General features: G+C 39.7%; 1 protein-coding gene across 6 annotated transcripts in view; it reads left to right on the forward strand.

Moving 5' to 3' along the window:
- LOC110077687 (contactin-4) overlaps window positions 1–15,662 on the forward strand; it is a 546,252-nt gene that overhangs the window by 394,801 nt on the left and 135,789 nt on the right. For all 6 annotated transcript variants that reach the window (XM_078385216.1, XM_072989453.2, XM_078385218.1 and 3 more), the window contains 2 exons: window positions 9,661–9,797; window positions 11,485–11,614. In XM_078385216.1, coding sequence (XP_078241342.1) covers window positions 9,661–9,797; window positions 11,485–11,614 — 267 coding nt within the window. The remainder of the gene's footprint in view (window positions 1–9,660; window positions 9,798–11,484; window positions 11,615–15,662) is intronic.

Here is a 15,662-nt window from a genome sequence, read left to right on the forward strand (position 1 = left end):
GAAATATGGCCTTCCAGCTATTTGGAACAAAAAAATCCCATAGTCCCTTGCCAATGACAGAATAGGGTGAGATTGATGGAAACTGATGACCTAAATATCTGGAAAATAAAAATCCCTCAACTCCTGGTGTAACATATAGCATCTACTGGTTGTGTACTGCATAGCCCTTTATCTCTGAGTAGTGGCCATAACATATTCTGCTTACTCTCTCTTTTTCTCTCGCTCCTCCCCATGTGTGTGTCTCTCTCTTTGTGTTAAGAATGTAAATCCTTATTTTATCCTTGCAAATGAAAAAAAATCAAAAGATCCTTCCCCAGTGGGAAAAATTTCTTGCATGATTTGCACATTTGGGCACTTTTTGCCAACATTTCCGAAAGTATCTTGCACAAATAATCTATATTTTGTACGGGGAACCTTTTATTTTGCAGAAAACACAATGCAAAAGGCAACTTTTTTCTTATAAAACCCAAGGTCTTTTTGCAGATGTTTTTGCTGAGCAAAAAAGTGGGTGGAAGAACTGGCTGCATGCCTGTCTTCCCTATCTTTTGTAACTCACACTTTTTATTCATTTCCATTCAGTGGGCTCCTTAGCAGCAGCGGTGCGGTGGTGGCACACTGGTGGCACAATAGGAGCAGGTAGGCCCCACCCCCACTGGACACAAACTGAAAACCAAACTACAGACCAGTTTGATTTTATAGTTAGTTTGTGGTGGTTCATGGCTAACCACAAAGCATCACATACCACAATTTTTCAGGCTTGTGCCCATATCTACAACAATTAGAACAGAGGTCCCCAATGCCTGGTCTGTGGCCCAGTTCCGGTCCATAGCCTGAGCCGAACTGGGCCGCGGAGACAGACCTCCCCCCCGTGCACGCACTCACCCCTGCACAGCTGATTTGCAGATGTGTGCACACACCAGTGCACCTGTGAGAGTGCTGCACCACCATTTGCGCATGCGCACAAGCCCACATGAGTGCCACACTGCCATTTGTGCATGAGCACACACACACACCTGCACAAGTGCTGCGCCACTGTTTCCACGTGGACATTCATTCACACGAGAGAGAGAGTGCTCATTCAGGCATGCGCACGAGCGCAAAGAGTGCCCTGCCTTCCCCAGCCGGTCCATGAGATGAAAAAGGTTGGGGACCCCTGCATTAGAAAACAGCCACAATAAATGTGTCTATCTCCTGTTGGCAGCCCTGCCTTCAACTCCTACAGCTCTTAATTAAATTGGAATTGGGATTAATACTAGCCTTAGCTTATTAAGCATCATCAATAATTAACAGAATATTCTGCTTTGTGCCCCCACTCTGCCAGCTTTCTAACATTAACACACATTGAGATGAAAGTTCATGGAGGACTTTCATATTGAATCTTATTGCTAAACTTTGATTTTGAGAGGAGTATGTGAGGCACTTAAGCTTCTGTGTAGCAAAACTGTTGTTAAAGGAAAGATTGCTGGATCTCTATCTTCAAACAGATGTAGGTTTAATGTATTCTCGAAGGCTTTCACAGCCGGCATCCAATGGTTGTTGTAGGTTTTTCGAGCTGTTTGGCTGTGTTCTTGAGATTTTTCTTCTAATGTTTCACCAGTCTCTGTCGCCGGCACCTTCAGAGGACAGCAGCTCTAGCTCCTGTCTTCTGAAGATGCCGGCAACAGAGACTGGTGAAACATTAGAAGAAAAATCTCAAGAACATGGCCAAAGAGCCCGAAAAACCTACAACAACCATCAGATGTAGGTTTATTAGGCATCTCAAGAGTTGTACCTCTTTATTAAAATATTTGTTGTTCAGCTTTGACCCTGCCATCTTATTATACAGACGCTGTGAATTTTAATTATAGAACTGATGTCATGAATGTTGTACTGTATTGTTTTTATTATAATGAAGTTATGTATATTATGCAATTTGTCATGGCCTTTGTGATAAAGCAATAAAACCACATTGAACTGAATTGACTAAAATTTGTTTGTGAATAAACAAATACAAGGGAGGTTAGGCTTGGAGTTTGTTCTACCAGCCTCAGCAGGTGTGCATCCAACAGTAACTTTGAGATGGGACATATAAGGAAATGGAAGGAAACTGGGAGTTGTAGTCATGCAGAAATGGAGACTGTTAGGTTCTGTGTAAGATGAATTCAAAGAGATATTTTTCAGGAGCTTGTTGTGCAGAGTTGTTTGTCAAAGTCACAAGGTCAGACAGTCCAGGAAAAGAAAATGAAACAAAAGACAGAGATAAGGCGCCTGGAGCATGAGATCAGAATGATCTGAGTTACACCCACTTGGACTTAATTGGTTGACAGCTTGAGAATGTAAGGAAGAAGGAGGTTCCAAAGATATGTAAAATGAGAGGGTTTGTGTATGTGAAAAACATGGTTTGGTGAATGCTGTGGAATGTGAGACACAGACGCTTGTTTTTCTTTAGAAAAGCTTCTAGATGTCAACATGTAGGGATGTAGAGCAAAGATGATTACCTAGTTGTTTTTATTTTAACTAGAAATTCTCAGTTTATTTAAACCTTGTAACGGATGGATTTGCTCAATGCTTATGCTTTAAAGCTACAACTGTATGCTAATGAATCGATTTTATTTTCTTAATAAAACAAATATAATTCTTCAACAGAGGACTAGTCTTTTGCTGCATCAGGACTATATCTAAATCCAGTGTGGATAAAAGAAAGGTGATAGTTGCCACTCTAAGTTAAAAGGTCCTACTGTCCCTACTTGGTAAGGCTGGTGTGCATTCTAAGGAAATACAAAGCCGATGTCTTATTGCTTTGGAATCAAATAATAGGTAATGGTTGTTGTAGGTTTTTTGGGCTCTTTGGTCGTGTTCTGAAGGTTGATCTTGATAACGTTAGGAAGAACAATCTTCAGAACATGGCCAAAGACCCCGAAAAACCCACAACAACCATTAGATCCCGTCCCTGAAAGCCTTCGTGAATACAAATAATAGGTAACGTTTAATGTTCAGGCTTGGCTATAGGGCTTACTATGCACTTCTGAGGCCTGGGGGACCTACCTCAGGAAATAAAGGTGGTAGTTTTGTGCCCAGAGGATTCCCTGACCACAATTATTCTATCTTTAGGGAAACAGGATTGTTACAGGACTGAGACCTACAGTTGCATTCCAGCCCAGGGCTATCTAGAAACCTGCCTTAAATGTACAGTTATCTAGACTGTTCCTATTACTTTCTTCTCTCCCCCAAACATATTTTAACATTGTTCTTCATCAACATTTTAAATATATATTTTAATTCTTTTTTCCCCCAGTGTTTCAAATTGGTGTTTTTACACCAAGGTTTTTGTTTCATCATGGTCTACCCTTGGGCAGGCAAATATCTTCCAAGACTGTTCACAACTGGCCTGGTGACATGCCAGTTATGTGTACTCTTAGAAAACCTTTGTCTGCGGTTTATGTGAAATTGCTGTTTTCTAGAGACCACAGCCTTATGCAGACTGCACTGTTCTGCAGTTTCAAAGTAATCAGTGTAATAAAAATGCAAAAAAAAATTATTTGTACTACAATAGCCCTGTAAGCGTCACAATGTTTTGTCACATTTTCTTTTGGAAACAATGAATATCTGTGTGACATCTCAAAGATTACCTACCTATTCATTGTTTTTCATAGTCACTTTAGATTTTTCTCCTCTGATTTAAAACTTGAAGAATCGTAAATGTATGAGTGAAAAGCATGTACATTGTCAGGATCTGTGTGGAATGTTGTTTATATTGAGAAGACAAGTTATTTTTAAAGAGCTCTTTTACAACCAAGGCCATTGGTTGGAGTGTTGGTGTGCCTTTCCGGAGAACTGAGGTCAGTACTGTACACTTATCAATTACTGGAGGATATCCTTGAATTTAGAGATGTGTGCTTCATCAAATATCTTTAGTCAGAAATTTATATCCATGGCATATTTCTCTACTACTCGTGTACGTTTTTCCTCTTATTTCTCGTTAAATTCCTTCATTTCATAATATTGAGGAGTCGTGGGATGTGATGCTATATTTTTCATTTGTAATGTAGTTCACCCAGAGTAGTGCCTCGCACTAACTGTGGTGGTATACAAGCTTTTGAAATAAATAAATAAGCAAATAAACAAACAAACAGATACTTAAAAGCCTAAGAAACGCATGTATCTAGCATGATGTTTGCCATTTAATCGCTTAGGCTTTGTGAATTCATTAAGGGCAAGTCTTATGGAATTCACTTGGGGCTTACTCCTGAGTAAATGTGTAGACTATATGTTTCCTTGGCGCTTTTTCAGATTGTCATCAATAGTCCCTCAGATTTCCCTCTTGTTGCTTGTGCAAGATATGAATGAATCTGTGCCGAACATATGGAATTCGATATTCAACTGCCGTTAATGTCAGCTCCTAATATGACTAATCCTCCAAAGCAGAGCTTTTCAGATACAGCCTTGCATTTTCAGCCTTGCTGGATTTATCACTATAAAATGCTGATAGTAGAAATGGATTCGAAAGTGGCAACATCATGTTGGTATTCAAGTTGACACTTCTTGTTTATCAAGCTTTTTCTGCTTAATTCTGCCCTTGCAAACCTTTGTCTGATCTCATCTATGCCCCGTGGGAATTTTTAAAGTGGTTGTCCTTTGTTGAAGAAATCAGAAATTGTTTCATCTGATTATAGGAAATAGTCTATTGTTAAATATCCTGGATCATGGAGACCTCTGCTGGTATAAGACAAACATACTCTTTAAAGATATAGACAAATGGTGTTTGTTGTTTTCCTGACATTATTTGTTTTACTAGAAACTCTTGTCTGGGACTTCTAGTGGTCTGTCACCTAAGAGACTGTTTAGCTGTTGAGTGGTTTCTCTCATGTGGGAGTCTGAAATGCTTCCAGATGATTAACTCGGACTTGTGTCTGTTAATTGAAAACAGGATGATACCAGTCTTTCTAATTGAGAATCATTTGAGTATTTGCAAAAAAAAAAAAAAAAAAAAAAAAAAAAAAAAAACAATTATTGGGGGATACTTCAGTGGACCATTGATTTATTTTATTTTATTTCATTGCCACAAGTTAAGCAACTGGCTAACCCTCTCAGAAGGTGGGACCTTGTAGTGCTTACATTTGACAGGATTATGCCCTTGCATTTTCATCTGAAAGTTCTGTAAAAAAACATCTTGCTTTACTATACGCATGAGATATAATAATAATCATCTTCATTATCATCATCATCATCATTTTAGAACTGCATAGCTGGATTCCTCAAGTCCAGCCCCGTCAAGGAGGCACAGTGGGGAATCAAAGTCCAAATCTCTAGGTCTTCAGAGAGCTATTTTGAATGACTACAGGACACAAGACAAGATTTTTAAAAATGTATCAGTCACACATTTCTAAAGTCGATTTCTGACAGCTTAGAAGAGTTGAAAAACTGAAGTACCACAAAAAGAAAGCAGTGGCGAAAGAATGGATTTTTTTAAAAGTGAGGATGTACAGCACAAACCTATGTATGGCCACGGTCACACCAGCAAAATGTCCCCCTTTTTTATGTCTTTTACTCACTGAGCAGTCACGCATTGTGGTCACGTGACATGACAGGCTACACTTCGTCACTGAAATATTTCCCTCTGGGTTGTTTATGTCTCTGGGGCCTCCTTTTTAATAAATAAATAAATAAATAAATAAATAAATAAATAAATAAATAAATAAATAAATAAATGAATGAATGAATGAATGAATGAATGAATGAATGAATGAATGAATGAATTGTATTACATCAAAGTTTTGACAACATTTTCTTGATGGGTCCAAGTTTCTCCACTGTTTCTGTGCCTCTTGCAGCAGAAAAACTGTAGTTAGGCTCTGTTTCCATTGTAGCTGTACGATGAGGTCCCCAAGACTGAGGAATACATGAAAGAGCTCAGGGGAAGGAGCACCACCTGGTGGAAGGATTCACAAATAAGTGAAGCACAAAGGCCAATGAAACAAATCTTCCAAAGCATCGACACTTCACTTGCTAATAAATGCCAGAAAAAGTATTGGTTCAGCCATGCACACAGGACACCACTGTGATTGCTGTGTGATTAATCCCTCAGGAAAAAAAGAAGAAGCCTCCAGGCAGTCAGGATTTAATGCAGAAGTAGCACAGAGTGGGGGAATAAAAGAATCCATAGTGGCCGTACTTCAGCTAACCCCACAAAAAAGGGTCAAAATCCATAAGGAGTAACTTGGAAACCTTTTTTGCTGGTATGACTGCAGCCTATGTCTGCTCAGAAAGAGAGATGGAATATCCTTGCAGGCAAAGAGACAGACTTCTTCCTGTGTTCTCTCTTACCAGTCTTTCAAGTTCCCAGGGATAAAAAAACATAATAAAGAAGAATTTTTACCATAAGCCCTTCAACCCCACAATGGTCAAATTTCCCACCCAGGGCCTCTTTTTTCCTTAGAGCTTCCTTGCATGCTTTCCTTCTTTTCCTGTTCTGCCTGGAGGCAAAAAATACAGATGTAAGTCCTCACATCTCATTCTCACACATGGGGATGAGGAAATATTAAATTATTCTCCTTGCCTCATATGGACTCACATGCTTTGTAGTACTTTCAGCAAGAGAAGAGAATGAAAATCATGTCCCAAGTGGTTGATCAAATATGCCCAAATAATGCTTTGATAGTAACAACAACAACTTACCACAAAAATCAGAGGCTGTGGATTACTGCAAATGCAGTAGGCAGTAGAGGAGAAAAAAAGAAGCCTAAATTATTATATCAGTACAAGCAGAGAAAAATTACTTAAGGCAGTGAAAATGGAGAATATTTTGAAAACAACAGAAACAAAGGCTCAATATAAGAAACAACAATTTGAAAAAAAAAAATAAGCAGCTGGAAAAATAAACCACTACGTGGATAATACCAAAGAAGTATTGATGGAAAGCATGATCGTAATTCAACATGGGCATGGCTAAAACCGGGGATCCTTAAGAAAGAAATCAAACGACTGGTTTTTGCTGCATGAGAACAAGCACTCCAAATCACCATGATGAAAGCTAAGATCCAAGGAATTAGTGCTAACAGCAAATGTCGACTCTGCCAAGAAAAAAATGTCCAAAGATGGCACAAACAGTTTACAAAGTTAGACATGATAGAGTGGCAAAGTTAGTGCACTGGTCATTATGCAAAAAATGCAACGTGCCAGGCTCCAAAAACCCATGGGAATATCAGGTAGAGAAAGTGTCAGAAAATGAGGAAGTCAAGATCTTGTGGGATTTCCAGATCCAAACGGATAGACACCTTGAACATAACACACCAGACATAGTAGTAATAGAATGAAGAAATGTCTGAATCACTGACATTGCAATTCCAGGGGATGTCAGAGTTAAAAATAAAGAACTGGAAAAACTAACAAAGTACAGTGACCTGGCAATCGAATCATCTCACCTCTGGAAGAAACACACATTTCAGTGGTCCCCGTAGTCACTGTGGCTTTGGGAACAATATCAAGAAATTTCACACTGTACTATAAGCAGTTCCAGATCTCAGAAATCACACCATCAGCGCTACAAAAAATGGCAATATTAGGAACAGCATACATACTGTGCTGATATTTAACAGATACTTAGTTTTTTTGGTTAAAACTGTTATATAATACCAGTCAATGTTTTAACAATATTGACTGTGCCTGGCATTTCTGAATAATAATAGCATGCTGTAAAGTCAATTTCAACTTACGGTGATCCTTTCCAGGGTTCTCGAGATAGAGAATACAGAGAAATAGTTTACCATTCTCTCCTTTTATGGGCATCCTGGGACTATGCAGTTTGTCCATGATTATACAGGCACAATGGCGAACCAAACTCCCAGTCTCTGACTCTGTAGCCAGATACTAAAACCATTGAAATATCCAGTCAGATTTGCAAGCCCAATAGGTGTGCATAATTAATCACTGAGGAAACCTTCCTCTATAGCTGTACTTATACATTTTTTGCAGCAGCAGTGGCTGCAAAAGCAGCAGGGTGGGCAGTGTGTGACCCTGAAGATGTTATTATCCCACCAAGATCTACCCATGTCACTTGTGCGAGCCAGGAGGTGAGGCTGAGGAGCCTAACGCCGAGGGAGGCCCGGAAGGAAAAGACAAGAAATCGGGCCTTCTCGGCGGTGGCTCCCCACCTCTGGAACAACTTACCTCCTGAGATTCGCGGGGCTCCCTCGCTGGCTACCTTCAAGAAGCAATTAAAAATTGGATGTTTTGGCAGGCCTTCCCATCACATAACTCATGACCTCTTTTTTCTCCCTTACTGTGCTATGTTTTGTGTTTTCCCATCATAATGTAGTGTTTTGTGCTTTAGAATTTACATGTTTACTGTATTATTTTTTAAGATTGTTAGCCGCCTAGAGTGGTCCGCGATTGACCAGATAGGCGGGATGTAAATAAATAAATAAATTGGATTACACTTTGCATCAGCTTCAGCCAGCAAAGGCAGTGGTGAAGGATGAGGACAATAGGAGTGCAAGAATATCTGAGGAACCCAAATTCTCCAATCTTACTCAAAGAATCAGATGTTCTTTGATGATCAAATTAGCTGTCATTTAGCCATTTACTCAGGGAAATCATCCATTTTCTATATAGATAATTCTAATCATCCGAGCGAGTTGCAGATGTTTTCAAGGATGATGACTGCAAATAACATGACAGTCATGTTGAAAATTTAACTCTTTGGGAAATGAGCAATTTAGATTACAAACCTGTATGTTAGTCTGGGGAAGAGATCCTAGATTACGAAACTTAAATCCTTTTGCAATAGCTATGCAAATGATATAACTTTTGAACACAAATTGTCCCAAGTTAAGAAAACACCATAAACATTATCAGTTGCACGCTGAATTAAACAAGACAGTTGGCAACTGATGATATCTGTAGTGATTTCTTATGAAAACTCTTCTCTAAGAACTCTTCTCTACACCAGGGTAACTAGGCAAGAGAATTTGGGCCAATATATGGACATCTCGTTTTTTGCTCTAATCTGGGAAATAGTATGTCTAGGAATTCTGTCATTTATCTATGGAAACATTGAACATGCTCCAGAGACTTTCATTGGTTTACCATGTTAACTATCATGCTTTCTTTGGAACTAAAGTTTGTTGAGGGACCTTTAAAAATGTCCTCCAAGATCCTTCACTCTCTCAGTTTCGGGATTCCCTTGGCAGCTTAAGCAGGTGATAGTCTAAACTCAATTGCTAGTCTCAGCTAGAATGATCCCAATGGAATTTACATGAGTGTTTACTTGCCATTAGATCCAGTCAAGTACATTTCAATCAATCTTTATTTGCTGTCTCCTACCCAATAAAATACATACATGTAATGTTTAAAATAAATGGAAGCAATTAAAACATTTCAAGACAGTTAAAACAGTATAAATTAATAAGATACTCTGGTTTCTCTTCAGATCGCAAGTACATTTTAGCAAATGAATATACTTGGTAGAGCGAGACAACTTTCAAACAGAATGGTGTTGTTGTGGATACAAATAACAAGAATAGAGGAGAAGGTCTCCCTTACTGTTATCATTCTTTTTTGAGATTCTTAACTGACCCCTTTTCATTCTGCAAACTATATTTCTTGGAGGCAAAGTATTTGAAGGTTAATGGCATACAGAAAAGAAACCGTCGGTTAGAAAATTGTTATTATCCTTCACTGCAGCTCCTCCCAACTGGGTTCAGAAAATAAGCGATGCTCATGTGGCGATCGAGGAAAGCATCTACTGGGAGTGTAAGGCAAACGGGAGACCAAAGCCTTCTTACAGCTGGCTGAAGGATGGAGAACTGCTTATCCCCCAGGTATGAGGAATGTTTTGGATTGATGTCCTTGGTGCATTGAGTTTGGGGACTGACTTGAAAGGATTTGCTGTGATGTAGTGACCTTTTTATGTCTCTATCGTTTGCTGCTGTTAAAAAAGAAATTGATGAAACCGTGTGGCCTTAAAATTCCATCCATCCCATTGCAGACTTCCTTCCCTGCTGAGTGAATGTGACAGAATCACCTTGAGCTTTCCTTGTAGTTAAAACAATGAGACTTCAAGCCGTACTTTTCAAAGGCAGAAATTACCCTCAGGCACCTAATTCCCTACCAACGCTCAATGAAAGTTAGGCATTTAAGTGCCACTCTTTGCCTTTGACAAGCATTTCTCTGAATCAAGTGGAACTTAGAAGCTGTGGGACTCATTTCCAGAGGATATTCGCAATGAGCAATTAAGTGGTGGCATATTTTTTTGCTGTCTATGACTTTGCAAGAAAAGAGAGTACAGTTTATAGTAAAAGCACAAATTATGTATGAACTGTAAAAGGAGTAAACTGGAGTCATTCAGGCTGTAACATTCCTTCCCTCCATTTCATTTTTTGAGCTCCTAATTTTTAATTGGAATTGGCAGGATCTAAACAAGCCCTCTGGTCTGTAACTGTAACCTTCTTCCATGGCTGCAGACCTCTGCAGACCATCAGCAACAGGAGAGTTGACCTACCATTAGCTGTGGCGGAATGAACAGCCTAAAGATTAATGATCTCTGGAAAGGGAGCAAGTATCTCATTGGTACTATTTCATTCTCACCAGAGGGGATCCTTTCAAGCCTTGAGCGTCTCAGTTATGCAGGCAAAAACTAAGCGAATTGCTCACCTACCATGATCAGAGTAAGGGACATTTTTCACCTGTGCTTTGACAGAAGGGAGTAGTGTTCCCTGGATTTGATCAAGCTGTAATAAAGGTTGTGCAAACATTATATGGCAGCCCTGCAGCCAAGGAAAAAGCCAATCACTTTTTATATTATACGATTCATATGCTTGGTCGTTAACATATAGCTGAACCGCTGTTGTGTAGGGAAACACACTGACGTGCTTCTAAGAATTGATAACATGAATCCCATTTTCTTGGGCTGATAAATGATTGCAGAAGCTTTTGCTCAATGCACTAATTCCACTTGCTTCCTGCTGGTCACTAGCAGATGGTCATGAACTTAAATCACATTAGACTAAAGAAAGGATTGTTAAATGATTAACTTTTGAATCTTTAGGGTGTTTTATTCTGGTGGGTTGAACAGTTGGACCACCAAACACAATTACTTTCCCCATTAACCTTCAAGGGAGCCTACAGCTAATAGTTCTGCTGTTGCAGACATTCTGAAGAACTTATCTGGCTCTGTTAGGCCATGACGCACCGTAAGACAGAAGTAGTCTTTAGATTCAGGTTTACCTCCTTGAAGGGGCCATTAATCTAAATGGTTCACATGCTCAATCAATGGAGAGAGTCCAATTTAAATACTTTCCCCCCCAAGGATTGTACTTTGTTTCCTTTGAGCATTTAAGACAATATAATTTTAGTTCACAGATAGATTGAATGGCATAAATTGCTCATAATTCTGTTCCCTTTCAACTTTGACTTTGTTCAAGCCCCTGCTGTGTTACAATTATGCGACAATTGTCAGGATGTCTAGATTTTGAACCATGCTTCTTTTATTTGTTTACCATTTTGCAGGAGAGAATTCGTATAGACCATGGCACACTCGCCATAACCAATGTGAACCTGTCAGATACCGGCATGTATCAGTGTGTGGCAGAAAATAGACACGGCGTCATCTATGTCAGCGCAGAACTGAGTGTAATCGGTGGGCTTTTTTTACTTAACAACTAGTGAAAAAAAATCTCTGTTCATTGTTTTGCAATATTTAATGAACACAAAGAATTCAGTTATTTAGAAGTATATTTCTTTGTTATCTAAATGTTCTGTCATGGCCACTCAAGGCAGTTCTAAACTATCCCATGTTCATACCATAAGAATTGTCCAATTACATGAATCAGGTATTATCCAGCCTGGGGGTGGGAAATGTATGACTCTCTTAATGTTATTGGGCTGCATTTGTCACCCACCCTTGGCAGTAGTGAAGGATCATGAGAGTTGTAGTCCAGCAAGATTTGGAGGGTCAGATGTTGATCTCCTATGAGAAGTGGCTAATGTAGACCGGAATGTTTCCATGCATTCTGCTTTCATAGCTCCTTTTCCTCATTGACTGCTTTTCCAGAAAACCCGAGTAAGTGGCAGAGAATGTTCTGCATCTGAGTTCGATACATTCTTTTTTCTTTCCTTGCTATCTTTCTCTTTTGACAAAAGCTTTTCATTAAAATATGAGCCAAATCCAAGTACATTAGTAGCTGAAAAAGGAGTGGACTGACATGGATTCCTCTGAGGACATGCTGATTCCAGCAAACGGAAACTTGGAGATGCTGAATGCTTCCTTAACTGCACATTATATTGTGGATGTAATGATCAGATCATTCTTTTAAAATTATTTTTAGAAACATCAAAATTACAGTACAATTTACCTTGCGAAGAAAGGAAAGAAGGGAGGAATCCACGCTTCTCCTTCTTACGGATCGTCTAATTCTATTAGTTCAGATGAAGAACTAGTCCTCACCTTACATTTACTGAATAATAAATGCCCCCTTATTGGCTTCTAATGGCTAATCACTTCTCCTTCAGCTACTAAACTTCTGTGAAAAGTACTTGTACCACAAGTGTCTGCCTGGTGGGAACTCCATGCTCTGGAGAATGAAAACAATACATTATAGTTTGTAGAGAAAAGGAAGAAGAAACAACGGAAAACTGCAAGAGTGTGCTGTCAGTTTTGGGAACTGGTTTTGTTTTAAATCTGATACCTGTTGTTAGTGCAGAAACCTGATTCTCTTTCAGATGCCCTAATAAATAAATACTATGCAGCATCCCAAATCTCCAGCAGTCTCCCCTCACAAAAAGCAACAACAACAACTTCCAGAAGCTTGGAAAAGCGGGAAGCATTCATTCGTTCGTTCGTTCGTTCGTTCGTTCGTTCATTCATTCATTCATTCATTCATTCATTCATTCATTCATTCATTTATTTATTTATTTATTTATTTATTTAAGCTGTTTTCCCCTGCCTTTCTCTTTAAAAAGAATCTAAGACAGCTTAGATCACTAAAAGGGCTTTGCCTGCATGCAGAAGGACAGGAAAAATATGGCCTGCCAGGTCATATCTTTGGGAGGGAGTTCCAAAGTCTGGGAACAGTGAAAGAAAAGGCCATCTCCCATGAAGATGTCTTTTAAATCCTCAGTCTAGACCCTAACACTGTTTTCGTTGCATCAGATCCAGCTAGCATTTGTCACTGGTGGACTAAAATGAGAGTTGGAGTTGAAGTCCATCACAGGTTACAGGCCATGATGGGAATGTATAATCTCCAGACTTAAAGGGAAGGTACCTTAAAATGCCAGATGAGGGGAGGGGTATCAGGAGACAAATATCTCGCTGTCTTGTGTGCTCCCAGAGGCATCTGGTGGGGCCACTGTGAGATACAGGAAGCTGGACTTGATAGGCCCTTGGCCTCATCTAGCAGGGCTCTTCTTATGTTCTTAAGTCCAAAACTTCTGGATCATGCTATGATAGGGAAAGTGATGTTCTTATGTCTTTGGAATTGTATGAAATGTTGATGTTTAGTTGTTAAGTTGTGTCCGACCCCATGGACCAGAGCACGCCAGGCCCTCCTGTCTTCCACTGCATCCCGGAATTGGGTCAAATTCATATTGGTAGGTTCAGTGACACTGTCCAACCATCTCATCCTCTTGCCCTCACACTTTCCCAACATCCAAGTCTTTTCCAGGGAGTCTTCTCTTCTCATGAGATGGCCAAGTATTGGAGCCTCAGCTTCAGGATCTCTCCTTCTAGTGAGCACTCAGGGTTGATTTCCTTTAAAATGGATAGGTTTGTTCTCTTTGCAGTCCAGGGGACTCTCAAGAATCTCCTCCAGCAGCACAGTTCAAAAGCATCAATTCTTCAGCGGTCAGCCTTCTTTATGGTCCAGCTCTCACTTCCATACATCACTACTGGAAAAACCATAGCTTTGACTATGCAGATCTTTGTCAACAAGATGATGTCTCTCCTTTTTAAGATGTCTAGGTTTGTCATCGCTTTCCTCCCAAGAAGCAGGCATCTTTTAATTTCAGGGCTGCTGTCGCCATGTGAAATGAGTGCAACTGTACAGTAGTTGGAGCATTTTTTCACACTGCCCTTCTTTGGGATTGGGATGTAGATTGATCTTTTCCAATCCTCTGGCCACTGCTGAGTTTTCCAAACTTGCTGGCATATGGAGTGCAGCACCTTAACAGCATCATCTTTTAAGATTTTAAATAGTTCAACTGGAATGCCATCACCTGCACTGGCATTTTGTATTATTTTATTCCTTTTTATTAGGCATTTTTTCTAAGGGCCATTTGACTTCGCTCTCCAGGATGGCTGGCTCATGGTCAGCAACTATACTCTCTGGGTTGTCCGGGACATCCAGATCTTTCTGGTATAATTCCTCTGTGTATTATTGCCACCTCTTCTTGATATCTTCTGCTTCTGTTAGGTCCCTACCATTTTTGTTGTTTATCATGTCCATCTTTGCACAAAATATTCCTTTAATATCTCCAAGTTTCTTGAAAAGATCTCTGGTTTTCCCTTTCTATTATTTTCCTCTATTCCTTTGCATTGTTCGTTTAAGAAGGCCCTCTTGTCTCTCCTTGCTATTCTTTGGAAGTCTGAATTCAATTTTCTGTAACTTTCCCTGTCTCCCTTGCATTTTGTTTCCCTTCTCTTCTCTGCTATTTCTAAGGCCTCGTTGGACAGCCACTTTGTTTTCTTGCATTTCCTTTTCTTTGGAATGGTTTTTGTTGCTGCCTCCTGTACAATGTTACGAGCCTCTATCCAAAGTTTTTCAGGCACTCTGTCCACCAAATCCAGTTCCTTAAATCTGTTCTTCACTTCCACCGTGTATTCATAAGGGATTTGGTTTAGATTATACCTGACTAGCCCAGTGGCTTTTCCTACTCTCTTCAGTTTAAGCTTGAATTTTGCTATGAGAAGCTGATGATCAGAGCCACAATCAGCTCCAGGTCTTATTTTTGCTGACTGTATAGAGCTGCTCCATTTTTGGCTGCAGAGAATATAATCAATCTGATTATTGTATTGCCCATCTGGTGATTTCCATGTGTAGAGTCGCCTCTTGTGTTGTTGGAAAAGAGTGTTTGTGATGACCAGCTTGTTCTCTTGACAAAACTCTATTAGCCTTTGCCCTGCTTCATTTTGAACTCCAAGGCCAAACTTCCCTGTTGTTCCTTTTATCTCTCGACTCCCTACTTTAGCATTCCAATCCCCTAGAATGAGAAGAACATCTTTCTTTGGTGTCAGTTCTGGAAGGTGTTGTAAGTCTTCATAGAATTGGTCAATTTCAGTTTCCTCAGCATTGGTGTTTGGTGCATAAACTTGGATTATTGTGATGTTGAAAGGTCTGCCTTGAATTTGTATTGACATCATTCTATCATTTTTGAGATTATGTCTCATTACAGCTTTTCCCACTCTTTTGTTGACTATGAGGGCTACTCCATTCCTTCTACGGGATTCTTGCCCACAATATGATAATCATCTGAATTGAATTCGCCCAAACCTGTCCATTTTAGTTCACTGACGCCCAGGATGTCAATGTTTATTCTTGCCATCTCCTGTTTGACCACCTCCAGCTTCCCAAGGTTCATAGATCTTACATTCCAGGTTCCTATGCAGTATTTTTCTTTGCAGCATTGGACTTTTCTTTCACTTCCAGGCACGTCCACAGCTGAGCGTCCTTTCGGCTTTGGCCCAACCACTT

Source organism: Pogona vitticeps, chromosome 2, assembly GCF_051106095.1.
Source record: "Pogona vitticeps strain Pit_001003342236 chromosome 2, PviZW2.1, whole genome shotgun sequence".
Taxonomy (NCBI): Eukaryota; Metazoa; Chordata; class Lepidosauria; order Squamata; family Agamidae; genus Pogona; species Pogona vitticeps.